Genomic DNA, 15,390 nt, shown 5'->3' on the forward strand with positions numbered 1-15,390 from the left:
TTCTTTTTTTTTTTTTTTTTTGAGACGGAGTCTCGCTCTGTGGCCCAGGCTGGAGTGCAGTGGCCGGATCTCAGCTCACTGCAAGCTCGGCCTCCCGGGTTCACGCCATTCTCCTGCCTCAGCCTCCGGAGTAGCTGGGACTACAGGCGCCCGCCACCAGGCCCGGCTAATTTTTTGTGTTTTTAGTAGAGACGGGGTTTCACCATGTTAGCCAGGATGGTCTCCATCTCCTGGCCTCGTGATGCACCCGCCTCACCTCCTGAAGTGCTGGGATTACAGGCGTGAGCCACCGCGCCCGGCCTCAGCTTCTTGAAAACAATCGGGTTAGAGTGAGCTTTCCACTTGGCGCCACCTCACCAGCCGGTCTGGCCGCTGACTCTTCTCCCACAAACGTGGACATGCCGTTGTGCGGCCGCCTGGAGTTTGACACTGAGGATGCTCCAGATTTTTCAACATTATAAACGGCACCGTGAAGGCGGCTTTTCCTGTAATTCTTGAGTCTTTGTTCCTCGTCCCTGATGGTTTCCTTAGAATGAATGACTAACAGGTGTGACAGCTAAGATTCTGGGTGCATCTACACAAAATTACCATCTGTGGAGGTCAGAGGCAGCTCCACCCCCTGCCACAGATGGGGAGACCTTCCAGCTTCGCTCCTGTGGTCACAGCTGCTCGGGAGCAGAACTTACCGGGACCCAGGCTCAGAAAACACCATCAGATCACAAAGACTCTCTCTCTCCAAGCTGGACCCACTTGGTCCCGTCTCCTTGAAAGCTGGGCTGGTAGGAAGGAATCCCTGGTGGACCTGCAGAAAAACATCTCACTGGCAAAGGGCGGCAGCCCCCAGCCTCAGGGGCTCCTCTGAGCCATTTTGAAAGGGGCTCCGGAGACCCAGCCAAGTGATGCCAGCCTTCCTCCCTCCTCTCTGCAGGCCCCTCTTTCCCTCCTCTCTGCAGCCCCTTCTCCCCCACTCCTGGGGGGGCCACTGCCCACTGCAGTGCTGGTTCCTGCCCAGGAGCTTGTGAGGAAATTCTTTCTCCTCTCTCCACCCACCCCAGACCTGAGCGATTTGCCAAATCTTCAGAATCTCTGCTGTAGGGACCCAAGTCCCTGGACCATGGCAGAATTTATGCTGTTAATTTCATCTTTCCTACTTAACAGTAGAGACACACACAGGCCACACAGAGAATAGACACTTCTTTATACTTGCTGTTTCACCTACTGTACAAGCAAAATATGTTAAATTTTTTTAATATGTTGCATATGCAAAGTGGTTTTCCAAATGTTTTCACAAAACTGTTCAACGTCAACTCCTCCGTGCCCTCAGGAGGAGCGTGGGTCAGAAGTTCCTGCCATTTAACAGGAAACAGTGACCCAGAAAAGCTTTGGCATCCCTGACACCCCCGAATTAACAGCAGGGACAGCCCAGAAGCCACAGCTCCTGGCTCCTAATCTCTCTCTCTGCCTACCACGCTTTCGGGGCCCCTGAGAACGTGGGATTGCCCCATGATCAATGTTCTAGAGTCACCTTGCAAAAAACATGATGACAAAATAAGTGACGATTCCTTCTTTTCTGCAGCCGGAAGAGCAGAAAGACCTGCAGTGACATCATGTCTGTCGACGCCCAAGCCCTGAAGAAGAAGATGGGCAAGTTGGCCTGTGACCCGGCCGCCCACTCCATCCTCAGCAGCTTGCTGCTGTACATCACGGGCCGCGCAGACCGGCCCTCGGGGACAGAGGCCGGGGAGAGCAGGCCCAGCCACCAGCCCCAGGCCCAGGAGGCCACCCAGAGGCCCACGCGCTTCCAGCTCCTGCAGGCCAAGTTCCTGGGCACGGGCCGGGAGCGCTACCTCAAGAAGACCCGGGAGGTGGGCCGGCTGATCTCCAAGGACAAGCAGGGGCCGGGTGGGGGCCTCGTGGGCGCCACCATCAACAAGCTCCTGGAGAAGACCAAGGAGCCGGCCCCAAAGCCCTGCCCCAGCGAGAAGCCCCACTGGGGCCACCCGGCCGGGAAAAGCACCGTGAAAAACATCCTGAAGATGTTCTTGGCCGCCGAGGAGAAGGAGGCGAAGGAGAAAGAAGCACGCGAGAAGCCCGCTGCAGAGCGGCCCAAAGTCGCCAGGGGCCTCTTGCCGAAGATCATGGGCAAGAGCTCAGTGCTGTCCAAGCTGCGGGAGAAGTTCGAGCAGAACAGCTGCCTGTGCTCGGAGGCCGGGGCGCTGAGGGTGCACACGCAGGAGCGGAAGAGGAGGAACCTGCAGAGGAAGAAGATGCATCGGCCGGAGGTGTGCGTGCTGCACACGGCCACGATGGCCAGCACCTGCGTCAAGACGCCCCTTGCCCGCTTTCTGGCCTGCACGGCTGAGCCCCTGCCAGCCCTCAGCATCGCCACCATCGTCTGTGGCCCCAGGAGCTGGCTGTCCCACTGCACCAAAATCAGCCACTCGGAGGCGAGGCGTCTGCCCAGAGGAGACGCCAGCGTGCTCCCCAGTGCCAGGGAGACGGAGCCCAGTGGGAATAAAGCAGCAGGAAAGGGCCCCCTGGAAGGGGAGCCCCAAAGACAGCCAAGGCCCTCGAAGCCCGTGACACCCCAGGTGATGGCTCGGAGGGACGGCCAGGCTGTCCCCTCGCTGGCCCCCTTTTGTGCTCCCTGCACAGGCGAAGTCCTCCCTGGCCTTGTGCCTGCATCGTCACCATTGGGATCGGCCAGCCCGTGGGGCACCAGATCAGCCGCAGGTGACGGGATGGCAGACCCCACGGCAGAGAGCACTGCAGGAGGCGCCCAGGAGGTGAGGGGAGCCAGACTCACATGGTCTCCTGGGCCCCCGGGTGAGAGTGCAGGGGAGGGCCCTGAAATCACCATGACTGTTTGCAGTTCAGAGGACGAACGGGAAGGAGCAGGCTTCCTAGACCCAGGGAGAGACCCCCTCTTTGCCACCCAAAAGTATTTCCCAGAACAGAAGGTGCCAGGCCACATCCCACCCCTGAACAGTCCATCAGTCCAGGCTGCTCGGAGAACACAGCCTGGCACGGAGCCCCCACGGATAACTGTCCAAATCCCAGTTGTCCACGAAATGCCAGCCCCTCCCACCATGCTGCAAAATACAGCAAGTTGTGAAAACAAACGTTCTCGTATTTTTGGAGGAGGGAATGTGGTTGAAAATGCACACACAGAATTTCCCACCGTGACTGAGAACAGAAAGGGTCACCAAGCCCCCGTGGAACTGAGCAAGCTTTCAGGGACCCAGGTGGGACTCGGTGTCTCTTCGCCGCAAGGGCCAGGGGCAGCTTGGGATCCGGCAGCAGCAAGAGGGACTGCGGGTGCCGACCACAGTGTCCCAGAGAGAGTTCTGACACAGAGACTCCAGACAGAGAAGGAAAACAAAGGCAGCCTTGAGAATTCACACGGTCCCAGGAATCCTGACGATATTTCAGGAGGGAGGACCTCTGAGCTCAGAGATGAGAAGCATCCGTTGCCAGAATCTAACGAAATATCAATGCAGAACAAGGGCTCCGCAACAAGTTATCCGGCAGCCTCACAAAACCTTCTGAGGGGAAACACCAGCCATGCCTCCAGCAGCCAGCAAGCACTGTCCCCGGCCGGGAGAAATCCAACAGGTGCCCCCACATCGCTGGCGGCACCATCCAAGGGGCATATGGGGCCTGAGGGTGTCACCGCGATGGGCACGACCGTGCCCGACGTGCTGGAGGAATGCAGAAGGCCACTGCTAACAGAGTCCGCTCAGCCCCTGAAGGCTGCCGGGGAAATCACCAGCCATGAGTTTCGCGAGAACCCACCGTCCTCATTAAATGAACGACCCAAACCAGGTGTGAAAGCCTGTGGGGCGACGGCAGCTGCAGGGAGCGTTGTGAGCCGTGCCACGCCTGCATCAGTGCCAGGCAGCACCCAGAGCTCTGGAGACTGCAGAGTGGGAGAGCCAGAGACGCTGGGCCAGGGGGGGGGCAGAGCCTTGTCCAAAAGCCATCCCAGAGGGGAGGCTCTCCCTCAAGACCCCCACAGCCACAGCCTCCTGGCCCGCGGGGGATCCTCGGAGCCCAAGAGTGGAGCAGCAGGGAGGAGCCTCCTGAGAGGTGCGGCCCTCGCCCGGCACCCAGAGGCACCCCGATTACACACTGCAAACACATCGGCAGCCAGCAGACATACGGCAGCCATAGGAGGCAGAAAGGATGTGGCTGTGGAAGGAAACCTTTTGGGTTTCAGCACAAAGTCTGGAATTCGTGCTTCTGATCATCCTAGACCACAGGCAAAGGGTGTGGCAGAGTCCCCGAGCTATGGCCCTGGCCTCCCACCGTCGCCTCCTGAGAACCCACGGGCAAAGGGCAGGGAGGGCGTCATGTCTCCCGGTGAGGCAGAGCCTGACCGTCTGCTTCCCCCGATGCCTCCCATGCAGGCGGACATGGGGTGGGCAGGTGGCACCCACCAGCGGGACCCTCCCCAAGTACAGGCACACCTGCCCCCTACTGCTGGTGACACACAGGCAAAGCTCTGGGCCAGTGTCCCCGAGCCTAGGACCCAAGCAGGTGAATCCCAGGGGCGTCCCCTGACACAGGTGGACCTGGGGAGGCAACCGAGTCACCAGGCGCAGGAGAAGACCCCCCCGCCCGGGGGTGCAGGGAAGAGGGTGGTGCCCTTGGGCCCGAAGGTTATGCTGAACCCAGCAAAAGAGCCTCAGACCCGGTGGGCACAGGATCTGGCCGGGGACAAAGGGACGGCCATTGGGGTTGGGGGTGCCTGCCAGCACAGTGACCAAGGTGAGCGGCATCTGCAGGGACCCTGGGAGGAGCAGGAGAGGAGCACAGCGCAGGGGGAGGGCACGAGGGCTGCCAAGAACCCAGCTGTGCCTCCAGGGGACCCCAAGGGGCTGGGAAGCCTGGCGGCCCAGGGACGGGCCCAGAAATGGGCTCAGGGGCAGGCCCAGAAACAGGTTCAGAAACTGGCCCAGGGACAGGTTCAGGGACAGGCACAGGAACAGGCGCAGTGGCAGACGCAGACAGAGGCCCAGGGACAGGCCCAGGAACAGGCTCAGGGTGGGACCCAGGGACAGGCCCAGAAACAGGCCCAGAAATGGGCTCAGGGACACGTTCAGAGACAGGCCCAGAAACAGGTTCAGGAACAGGCTCAGGGGCAGACCCAGACAGAGGCCCAGAAACGGGCTCAGGGGCAGGCCCAGAAAGGGGCTCAAGCACGGGCCCAGGAACAGGCTCAGGGGCGGACCCAGATAGAGGCCCAGAAAGGGGCTCAGGAATGGGCGCGGGCACAGGGTCGGGTGCAGACCCAGACAGAGGCTCAGGGGCAGGCCCAGAAACGGGCTCAGGGGCAGGCTTGGGAACAGGATCGGGAACAGGCTTTGATATGTGGGGTGGCGTCTCGGGCCCAGGAGCAGCCCATTAGTGGCACCGCTGAGGGAGTGGATGCTGCTGGCAGGAGGGGGGTGTCCGGAAGCCCAGCCCCCAGGGATGGTGGACAGTCGGGGGGCAGCAGCCTGGGGGAGCCCAGCACCCGGCACCCACCCCCAGGAAGCCGCCCCCTCAGGGGCAAGAGCGTTGCCACCTCTCCCCTGAGGCTGGGAAAGAGCCCGGCTGAGCCCACGCCCGAGGCTGGCGGCTGCCGGACTCCCCAGGCCCCAGCCCAGAAGGGGCCCCCGGACCACCCCGGGGCAGAGAGGGTCCCGCAGGACACGACGAAGGCGTCGGAGCCTCAGCGTCACAGGAGGTCCACGCGCCTGGCCAAGTACAAAGCCCAGAGCTTCAGTGACCAGAGGGCCTTCGATTTGTCCTTCAGACCAATGAGCGTCAGGGCCAGCGACACATGTGAGCTCCCGAAGTGAGGCCCCGAGTCCGCACCGTGGCTCGCCCAGCGCTGTGACATCTGCCCATCGAGGGCCTTCAGGCGTGGTCCTGCCTCCACATGCGTCTTGGAGAATCCCCTACGGAGACGCCCGTTTCCATAATTCTCTCTCTCTTCTTCACAAGCTGACCTTGGGAGGACTGAGCTACACGAGGGTCACGCCCCTGTCACCCCACAGAGCCACGAGCCATGGGGGTGGGAGGTGCGGGCCTGTGGCCTCACCAGGCCCTCGGGATTCTTTGTGTCTTCACCCGAGGGCGCTGGCTCACCCGTCTCACGTACCCTGCAGTGTGGAGCTCACACCTCCCGCAGTGGCACGGTGTGTGCGCCCCCTCGACCTGCAGGACACTGGTGCTTTGGGACGCCTCCCCAGCTCTCACAGGGCCGCCTCCCACCACTCCCTGTCCACGCCCCACCATGCCCTGCTCTGACGTGGCCGTGTGGCACCCACCCTCCATGGGCCCAAAGTGACACACACGGCCCCACCCTGCAGGACTCGAAAGAAAGGACAGAGCTTCAGGTCAGGCGCGGTGGCTCACGCCTGTAATCCCAGCACTTTGGGAGGCCGAGGTGGGTGGATCACGAAGTCTGGAGATGGAGACCATCCTGGCCAACACGGTGAAACCCCGTCTCTACTAAAAATACAAAAAATTAGCCTGACGAGGTGGCAGGCGCCTGTAGTCCCAGCTACTCGGGAGGCTGAGGCGGGACAATGGCGTGAACCCGGGAGGCGGAGCTTGAAGTGAGCCGAGATCAGGCCACGGCACTCCAGCCTGGGCGACAGAGCGAGACTCCATTTCAAAAAAAAAAAAGAAAGGGCAGAGCTTCCTCCAGCCTCAGATGCCCAGGCGGTGCCAGGTGCTGTGTGGCTGCTGGGCCATGTGGTGGTCACCAGAGGGTGCGAGGACGCTGGGATGCCAGGCCAGAGCCAGCTCATCTGGAGGAAGAGGCCTCAGGAAATGCTCACGTTAAGTTCTGAGAAAGGGACAGAGCGGAGCCCTGGGAAGCCAGGATCCCAGGGAAGTTTCGTCTGGAAACCGGGTGCCGAGTTCTCTTCGCTGCAGTCCCTGCGGGTGGCACCGCTGGTGCCGGTGACCTGAGAGCATCGCTGTCTGTCCTCCGTCCTCCCGAACAGCATAGACGTGTTTCCTGCCCTGGCCCGAGGCGGCCCACGACTCCAGCCTCGTTCAGGTACTGAGATAACGCGTTTCAGGCTGGAATATTTGAATGCTGTCTAGAAGCACAAGAAGAAAATCAAAGCCGCCCTTCATCACATTGCCTCGAGATGGTTTTTGTTCCTACTCCGGACTACTTTTTAGGCTCCTCCTCCATGCATCTATTTTAAAGCACTTTCTTCCCCATGATGGGGCCATGCACCTCCGTGTCGCGATCTATGGTCCCAGGCCACCCGGTGGCCTCTGAAACCCTGACCCGTGAGGCCACCCGGCTGCCTGAGGGGCCCTGCAGCAGCTGGATTTTGAGCGTGAACCGATGCGGCCTGTCATCCTACGGGACCCGCACCCTCGTTTTTGGTGGTGCCCTCCCTGTGGAAAGTTAATTCCTGCTTTTTGAAGGTGTCTTGGCGTTTTCTGCGTTTGCTACTGAGCAGTTTCCTGAAACAGCCCTACACATTCGCAGAGGGGCTGTGGTTCGTGCTGTGAGCACCTCTGTTTTCTGACTTGGACGTTCATTTAGAGGAAGCTGCTTTCCAGTGTCGGCTTTGAGAGGGCGTTTAGCAAACGCGTCCTACCCACGGCGAGGCTGGGGTCTCTCCTACCAGGGAAGGTCCACTCCGGCAGAAAAAAGGGACCCATTGTGCCAGGGGCTTTGGCTCTGGGGGCCAAGCAGGCAGCATGACATCATGCTCCAGGGAGCGCACGGGTTTCCTTCCAGTCAAACAATTAACTTAAGATCCAGCAGGTTTGACCCACCCTCACCTGCTAGGACATGCCAGTGCTGGTGTCTGGAAGGAAGGTCGGGCTGTGCTGAGCTCGGGGGGCCGGTCCCCACAGCTCCCCTCGGAGGGCACCCGGGGCCTTCTCTGTAAATCGGGGGGCTGTGCTCCTGGCCCAGTCGAGGGGGTTCTGCTTGGTGTGTGGGTTCTCAGTGTGAGCTGCTGTGTGTGGAGGCTCCTGAGTGCTGGGTGCACCTCACGTGTGTGGGGCCTGGGGCAGCCCAGCTGCACACAGGATGGTCGGGGGTACGGATGGGGGCAGAGCAGAGCTTGGCCACAGAGGTCTTGCTGTGGTGCCGCCGGACCCCTGCTAGGAGGACGGGGTCCTCTCTCTCACGGAGCACACGGACCTCCGGAGTCCCTGCCCCTGCAGTCCTGGGAGCCTGCAGCTGGGGCTGGAGTTGGCCTCGGAGCCACCCAACCAGAGAGGCCCATGAGAGAGGAACTCAGGGGTCCAGCAGAGGCTGACAGAGCGGCCTCTTTGTCCTGCTGGTGGCCTCTGCTCGTGCCTGGGGCGTCCTCCCTGGAGCTGGGGGAGGTCAGGGGCCCCCAGGTCTGTGCGGCTGCCCCTGCCACTCCAGGCACAGCGGCGTGGCCCTCACTCTTTACCTATTTGGGATTTGAGGCAATGAGTGGCAAGAATGTGATGACAGACGCGGGAGGTAAAAATATGTTCACTGGCTGTTCCCTTTAGAAATAAGAAGCGGTGGGACTTGTGTTGCTATTTTTAAATAGACCAGAGAGTGCACCGGAGAAGGCATTGAGTGGTTTTATTTTAAGTGGTGGAAAAAATGATGAGAATCTCCTCCAGATGACAGATCTGGAAGCGTCGTGCCTGAACCCCTCTCTCAGTCTGGCGGGCGCAGTCTGTGAGCGGCCAGGAGGCCACCTGCTCAGCTGGCCCGTCCTCTCCGTGTGCCAGATACAGCCCAGCATGACACTGCCCTCAGCTCGAAAACACCACAGTTACTCTGTGTGCAGGAAAAAAAAGACCAGTGACTTCACGGGGATTTGAGAGTGGTCTGTACGTTCATACTAAGCTGAGACCGGGCAGGTTAGAAGATAGGGTGTGGAAGTATTCACACTGCAGTGATGACCATCATTTCTGTGTGGCTAAGGCCACACCCTCCCGGGGTGAAATAACTATAGCAGAAGAACGGTGCACTAACCACCCCCACAGCCATTTTAAATAAAACCCAGAGAAAGAAAGAGGCCAGGTGCAGTGGCTCACGCCTGTAATCCCAGCACTTTGGGAGGCTGAGGCGGGCAGATCACAAGGTCAGGAGATGGAGACCATCCTGGCTAACATAGTGAGACCCTGTCTCTACTAAAAATACAAAAAATTAGCTGGGCCTGGTGGCAGGTGCCTGTAGTCCCAGCTACTCAGGAGGCTGAGGCAGGAGAATAGCATGAACCCGGGAGGCGGAGCTTGCAGTGAGCTGAGATCGCGCCACTGCACTCCAGCCTGGGGGACAGAGCGAGACTCCATCTAAAAAAAAAAAAAAAGGAAAAGAAAAGAAAGAAAACAGGATATTTATTTTAGCTTCTTAGTTAACATGGTTAATTTTGTGTATTTGAGCGACTCGCTGACTGCCTCCCCCTTCAGTTTTTTACGGTTCCTCCGGTTGTTGACAGGCCTGCTGTGAGCCGCACGTCTGTGAGTGCAAGTGACAGCAACCGGGCAGGTGGCGGTGCACTCCAGTGGCAGGAAGGTCCCGAGATGGCTACGAGAATGTGGTCATGCTCAGGACACTCACTCAGGGAGGGTCATTGTCTAGGATTTTACAAGCTCAGCACCGTTTCCTTATTCCGTTATCAGGGTATCTCTGCTGTTGGAGTTATGGTCTTTCAGTTATGTATTAGGTTATAGCTATTTATTAAATTTTTTCTTGTTTGTATTCTTCTTTGTATATAAACAATGCTAAAATGGGTCAGAAAAAATTACTAAATGTCATTTGTTGTATTCTCTGTATTTTTACTAACATCATTCAACGAAATAATTTCAAAAAGAAATAAAATACCTTTCCCATTACAAATCTCTTCCTTGCATTGTTGAAGCAGCTGCATAAATGAGGTAGGACTCAGGCCTGGGGCGAGGGGCAGACCCCCCTCAGGTAAATGTGGCCAGCCTGGGGCAGTGACCCGGGAAGGTGGGAGGGTCTGGGGCAGGGCCCCAAGTGGGAGGAGAACCCCGTAGGGTGTGCTTAGAGAAACAAGGCCATGCGCTCCCCAGACCCTCCCTCAGTCCAGTCAAGACTGTGCCGGCCTCGCCCGGGAGCAAGACCTGGGGAACTGGACTTCGGCCAGTGCATCTGGGCCACGGTGGGGCCACAGGGCTGGGGTGTCCTCCCAGACGTGGAGGGAGACTGGACAGAAGGGAGGGAGGGAGTATGGGTGCAACGGGCCCAGCGGGCCTGTGAGACACCCTCCTCTCTCCAGCAACTCCACAACTCCGTGTGCAGGAGAACTTCGTGAGTGACTTTTCATGAGGGTTTAACAGCAGGTGGTTTAAGCTCACGCCAGACCTAGCCGGAAATGCCTGCATTCTGAACCGCTGCTGTGCCCGCGGGTGGTGCGAGTTCTTGACATCTAGGGAGGAGGAAAGCTCGTTCCAATGAAACCAGCCGATGCCTCGTGTCTGAGAGTACGGGCCCGGCCGCCGAGGCTTTGGGATGGTGCAGGCTCCTCTTGTCCTGAAAGAAAACCCCTGTCAATTAAGGTATGACGCAGGCTTTTGTTAGAACTTCTATTTTAAAAGTGGTTATTGAGGGCGTCTGTGAGACTGGTGTACATAGAAGTCTGATCAACCCTGTTCTTGGGATATTGTTATAAGCTTGGGGTAGACAAAGGTTTCCCTAAACGGGAGAAAAAGCCCCAACCACAAAAGAAAGTGCCTGTACATGTGTCTGAGCTTCGGTGCATTTGCTGAATATTTATGGCCGCCATGGATTTTTGACAGGAATGGATGTCACGTAGCCCCCGAAGCCCAGGACTGAGCAGCTGAGCGGTGCTCGCCGTTTCTCTGACAGCGAGAGGACTGGCCTGGCTGAGGTCCACAACCCCAGGTGGTGCCTGGGAAGCCACTGGAAGGCACAGGAGCCTGTTAGAAAACCCATTTGTGCACACCCCAAACTCGTGAAAGTGCTGAGGCATCTTCTCCTAGAAGAACAAAGGAGGCCAAGGCGGGAGTGAAGGAAGCAACATCTACAGCGGTCCATTTCCAAGACAAAATGCCTTGAATCGGCTTAGGTCAGCAAACTACAGAAGAAACAGGATGTCCTAGCCAGTGCCTGCTTGTTGGCCTCCCCTTCTCCCTCCCTTCCCCCCGACCCTTAGGTGCTCTCACCCGAACTAAAGAAGTTTAGTCTAAGATGAAAGTTTACCAGCCTGCAAACCAGCTGGCTTTGTCTGTTCTCATCAGCCTGCCCAGCTACTTAGGTCATAAGTCAAATGCTTGAAGAGCCCCTGAGCTGACTGGGGTTGCAATGCATTGTGGTCTGCAACAAGATGCAGCAGGACAACCCTAAAAAAACACCTACAGCCCCTGCCCAACAACCAACAGGTCACGTCCCAGAAGACTGTGACCTCAGAGTACTCAGCCTAGGAGGAACCGGAGCAGGGACCTGTGCACTAGGGGATGAATTCCTTGTTGAAACTGCGCTGGGTGTGGCTGCCCATTAGACACCGGATCCTGCAAGACCATCATTAAAAGTCTCACTCTCTGCCAGTCGCGGTGGCTCACGTCTGTAATCCCAGCGCTTGGGGAGGCCGAGGCGAGCGGATCACAAAGTCAGGAGTTCGAGACCAGCCTGGCCAACATAGTGAAACCCCATCTCTACTAAAAATACAAAAAATTAGCCAGGCGTGGTGGCGGGCACCTGTAATCCCAGCTACTCGGGAGGCTGAGGCAGGAGAATCGCTTGAACCCGGGAGGTGGAGGTTGCAGTGAGCCAAGATCGCACCATTGCACTCCAGCCTGAGCAACAGTGCAAGACTCCATTAAAAAAAAAAAGAGATTAGTTAAATAAAGTATGGTGTCTTATTCAGAGAAATAAGCAGTCATTTAAAATTAGCTGAGGAAGAACTTTGTGAAATGGAAAATATTGTACCATTTAATATTTAAAATCCGATATAAGGCCGGGCGCAGTGACTCATGCTTGTAATTCCAGCACTTTGGGAGGCCAAGGAGGGCGGATCATCTGAGGTCAGGAGTTCAAGACCAGCCCAGCCAACATGGTGAAACCCCATCTCTACTAAAAATACAAAAATTAGCTGCACCTGGTGGCGGTGGACTCCTGTAATCCCAGCTACTCAGGAGGCTGAGGCAGGAGCACCTATCCAGGAGGCAGAGGTTGCAGTGAGCTGAGATGGCGCCATTGCACTCCAACCTGGGCAACAGGAGTGAAACTCCACCTCAAAAAGAAAAACAAAAATATCCAATATAAAATAGTAGATCCAAATACGTAAATACCTATGAAGGGGGCAAAGGAAGAGAAGTGCAAAGAAAGGTGAGCAGTGATTATCCACGTACACCGGATGTGTAGGTATGTTTTCCTGCCGTTATCTGTCACTGCTTTCTGCGTTAATTTAAATGCATTTGCATAACTTTCAGGATCAGAAAATAAAGGCCTATGTGTGACCCTGGGGGGCTGGATGGAGGCCCAGTGCCCCTGTTGCCGGCTGGGTGGCTTTGCCCGTGTCGCCAGGCTTCTCCAGGGCTCGGCTTCCCGCCTCTCCGTTGGGGACCGCACAGGTCACTGGGGGAGGCTCCGCGGGCGGCAGGTCTCTGGGAGGGGTTGTCACCGTCGGTGCGCAGGGGAGCGGCAGGTCCCTCCTGCACCTGCAGGGACAGGCCTCAGGCTGCACCGTCCCGCGCCCGCCTCCCCGGCGCCCGCCTCGTCGGATGCCTCCTGCCCGAGCCCGCCAGGGGGCGCTGCCGGGACGGCGGCCGCTGCGAGAGGAAGCCCCGGTAGTTCCCACATCCCGACGCCGCCGGGAGCCACCGGGGTGGGCGGGAGCCGGGGCGGCGCGCAGGCTCCCAGCGCCCTAAGGGACGGCTGCCCTCCCCACAGCCGGGGACACAGGCGCATGCGCGGGGACCTCGGCGCTGGCCTCCGGGCTGCTCGAGCCCCTCCCTGGTGTGGAGCGGCGGTGGTGACCTCCCTGTGAATTAAGGGAGGGGCGGCCTTGGCATCAGGACCTGGAACCCGGAGAGGCTGCCAGGCTTCCAGTCGTGGCCTTGCCACCGGAGGTCACGTGGTGTTTCCAGATTTCCTTAGTGTGTGCGTGTGTGGGTCCCTGTGTTGCGGAGGGCCATGCCTACTTGGTGTGTGTGCATGTGTGCGTGAGTGAATGTGTATGTGTGGGTCCCTGTGTTGTGTAGGGCCGTGTCTGCTTGGTGTGTGTGCACACGCGTGTGTGCATGAGTGTGTATGTGTGGGTCCCTGTGTTGTGGAGGGCTGTGTCTGGGTGGTGTGTGTGCACACCCGTGTGTGCATGACAGTGAGTGTGTGCATGCGTGGGTCCCTGTGTTGTGTAAGGCTGTGTCTGGGCAGGTTGTGTGTGCACCCATGTGCACGCGTGATGTGCACTGGGGCACTTGTCTGTGTAGTAGAGGTGGAGGCCTGTGTGTCCATGTGTGCACCTGTGTGTGCAGGTGCGTGTACCACAGTCTTCTCTTCCCTAAAATAGTAATACTGGGACCTACCGTATGGGGCTGTTGTGACTGTGTGTGGCACTCCATGTGGGGTGGCACAGCAGTGCCCGTGTCGCTGTCACAGGGTGGCCCAGCCAGGCGCTGATCCGGCCACTCTGCCAGTTGGGCTGACTGCATGTCCTCTCCGTAGAGAGAAGAGGCCTGGTGGCGTCAGGTCCGGGCTCCTGAGCCGCTGAGCCAACCGACTGATGGTCCCTGGGAGACAGCCCCCACCCTGCTCCTGCCCCCACACCTGAAAGGCTCATTGTGTGGGTTTGCTCTGTTCCACAGGGATGTAAAACCCACCCTTTTCCCCTGTTCTCCTGTCTGTGAGAAGCACATGGTGCCAGGGATACTTTTTTTTTCTTTTTTTGAGACCGAGCTTCACTCTTATTGCCCAGGCTGGAGTGCAGTGGCGTGATCTTGGCTCACTGCAACCTCCGCCTCCCGGGTTCAAGCAGTTCTCCTGCTTCAGCCTCCCAAGTAGCTGGGATTATAGGCATACGCCACCACGCCTGGCTAATCTTTTTTTTTTTTTTTTTTTTTTTTAGTAGAGACGGGGATTCTCCATGTTGGTCAGGCTGGTCTCAAACTCCTGACCTCAGGTGATCCGCCGGCTTCAGCCTCCCAAAGTTCTGGGATTGCAGGCATAACACACCGTGCCTGGCCCATTTTTTTTTTTTTTTTTTTTTTGAGAGTCAGAGTTTCACGTTATCGCCCAGGCTGGAGTGCAGTGGTGCAATCATGGCTCATGGCAGCCTCAACCTCCTGGGCTCAAGCAATTCTCCCATCTCAGCCTCCTGAGTAGCTGGGACCACAGATATGCACTAATTTTTGTATTTTTTGTAGAGACAGGGTCTTGCTATGTTGTCCAGGCTGGTCTTGAACTCCTGGGCTCAAGCAATCCTCCTACCTCGGCCTCCCAAAGTGCTGAGATTACAGGCATGACCCACGGCCCCCAGCCAGGGATACTTATGGAGGTCCCTGGGCAGTTCAGGTAAAGAGGATCCCACTGTCAGGCACGGAGGCTCATGCCTGTAATCCCAGCACTTTGGGAGGCTAAGGCAGGAGGATGAGTTGAGCTCAGGAGGTTGAGGCTACAGTGAGCCAAGATTGCAACACTGAACTCCAGTCTGGGCAACAGAGCAAGACTGTGTGTTAAAAAAAAGAAAAAGAAAAAAAAAAACAGGCCAGGCACAGTGGCTCACACCTGTAATCCCAGCACTTTGGGAGGCTGAGGCGGGTGGATCGCTTGAGCTCAAAAGTTCAAGACCAGACTGGCCAACATGGCAAGACCTGGTCTCTACAAAAAATACAAAAAATTAGCTGGGCGTGGTGGCAGGCACCTGTGGTCCCAGCTACTTGGGAGGCTGAGACAGGAGAATCGCTTCAACCCAGGAGGCAAAGCTGGCAGTGAGCTGAAATCATGCCACTGCACACCAGCCTAGGCAACAGAGTGAGTGAGACTTCAACAGGATTAATGAGAAGAGTCTGTTTTTAAAACACACCTTCCTCTTCTAGGACTTTGATAGAAGGAGGTTAAAGTGCTTTGTTTTTGCGTCCTCTGAGAGGGTGGCTGCTCCCGGGGCATATAGCCCTCACCATTTCCCCCTCTGATGCACAGAGATAAGTTTCTTCTTAGCAGACCTTGGCCCACCAAGCCAGAAATGTGTCCACTGAAGCTCAAAGAGGAAAGAGAGTCAACCAAATTCATTTTTGGAGCACCTCCCACAGTAGAGAGGTTACGCAGGCTACAAAATTGTATGAAAACCTCCCTACCCTGGAACTTCGGTGAAGCTTGAGGATACCATGCTGAGTGAAATTAGCCAGACACAAAAGGGCAAATTCTGTAGGATCCCACTTACGTAAGAGTGA

General features: G+C 57.5%; 1 protein-coding gene across 1 annotated transcript; it reads left to right on the forward strand.

The window, feature by feature from the left end:
* Positions 1-1,607: 1,607 nt before the first annotated feature.
* On the forward strand, positions 1,608-5,942 carry LOC111546361 (filaggrin-2). The gene has a single exon (XM_023217733.1). The coding sequence runs from the start codon at positions 1,608-1,610 to the stop codon at positions 5,844-5,846; it is 4,239 nt and encodes a 1,412-aa protein (XP_023073501.1). The 3' UTR covers positions 5,847-5,942.
* The last annotated feature ends 9,448 nt before the right edge of the window (positions 5,943-15,390 follow it).

This window comes from Piliocolobus tephrosceles, chromosome X (genome assembly GCF_002776525.5).
Source record: "Piliocolobus tephrosceles isolate RC106 chromosome X, ASM277652v3, whole genome shotgun sequence".
Classification (NCBI taxonomy): domain Eukaryota; kingdom Metazoa; phylum Chordata; class Mammalia; order Primates; family Cercopithecidae; genus Piliocolobus; species Piliocolobus tephrosceles.

What these genes read in the sequence shown, in the direction of transcription:
- LOC111546361 (XM_023217733.1), top strand. Translation starts at nt 1,608, where the DNA reads ATGTCTGTCGACGCCCAAGCCCTGAAGAAGAAGATGGGCAAGTTGGCC.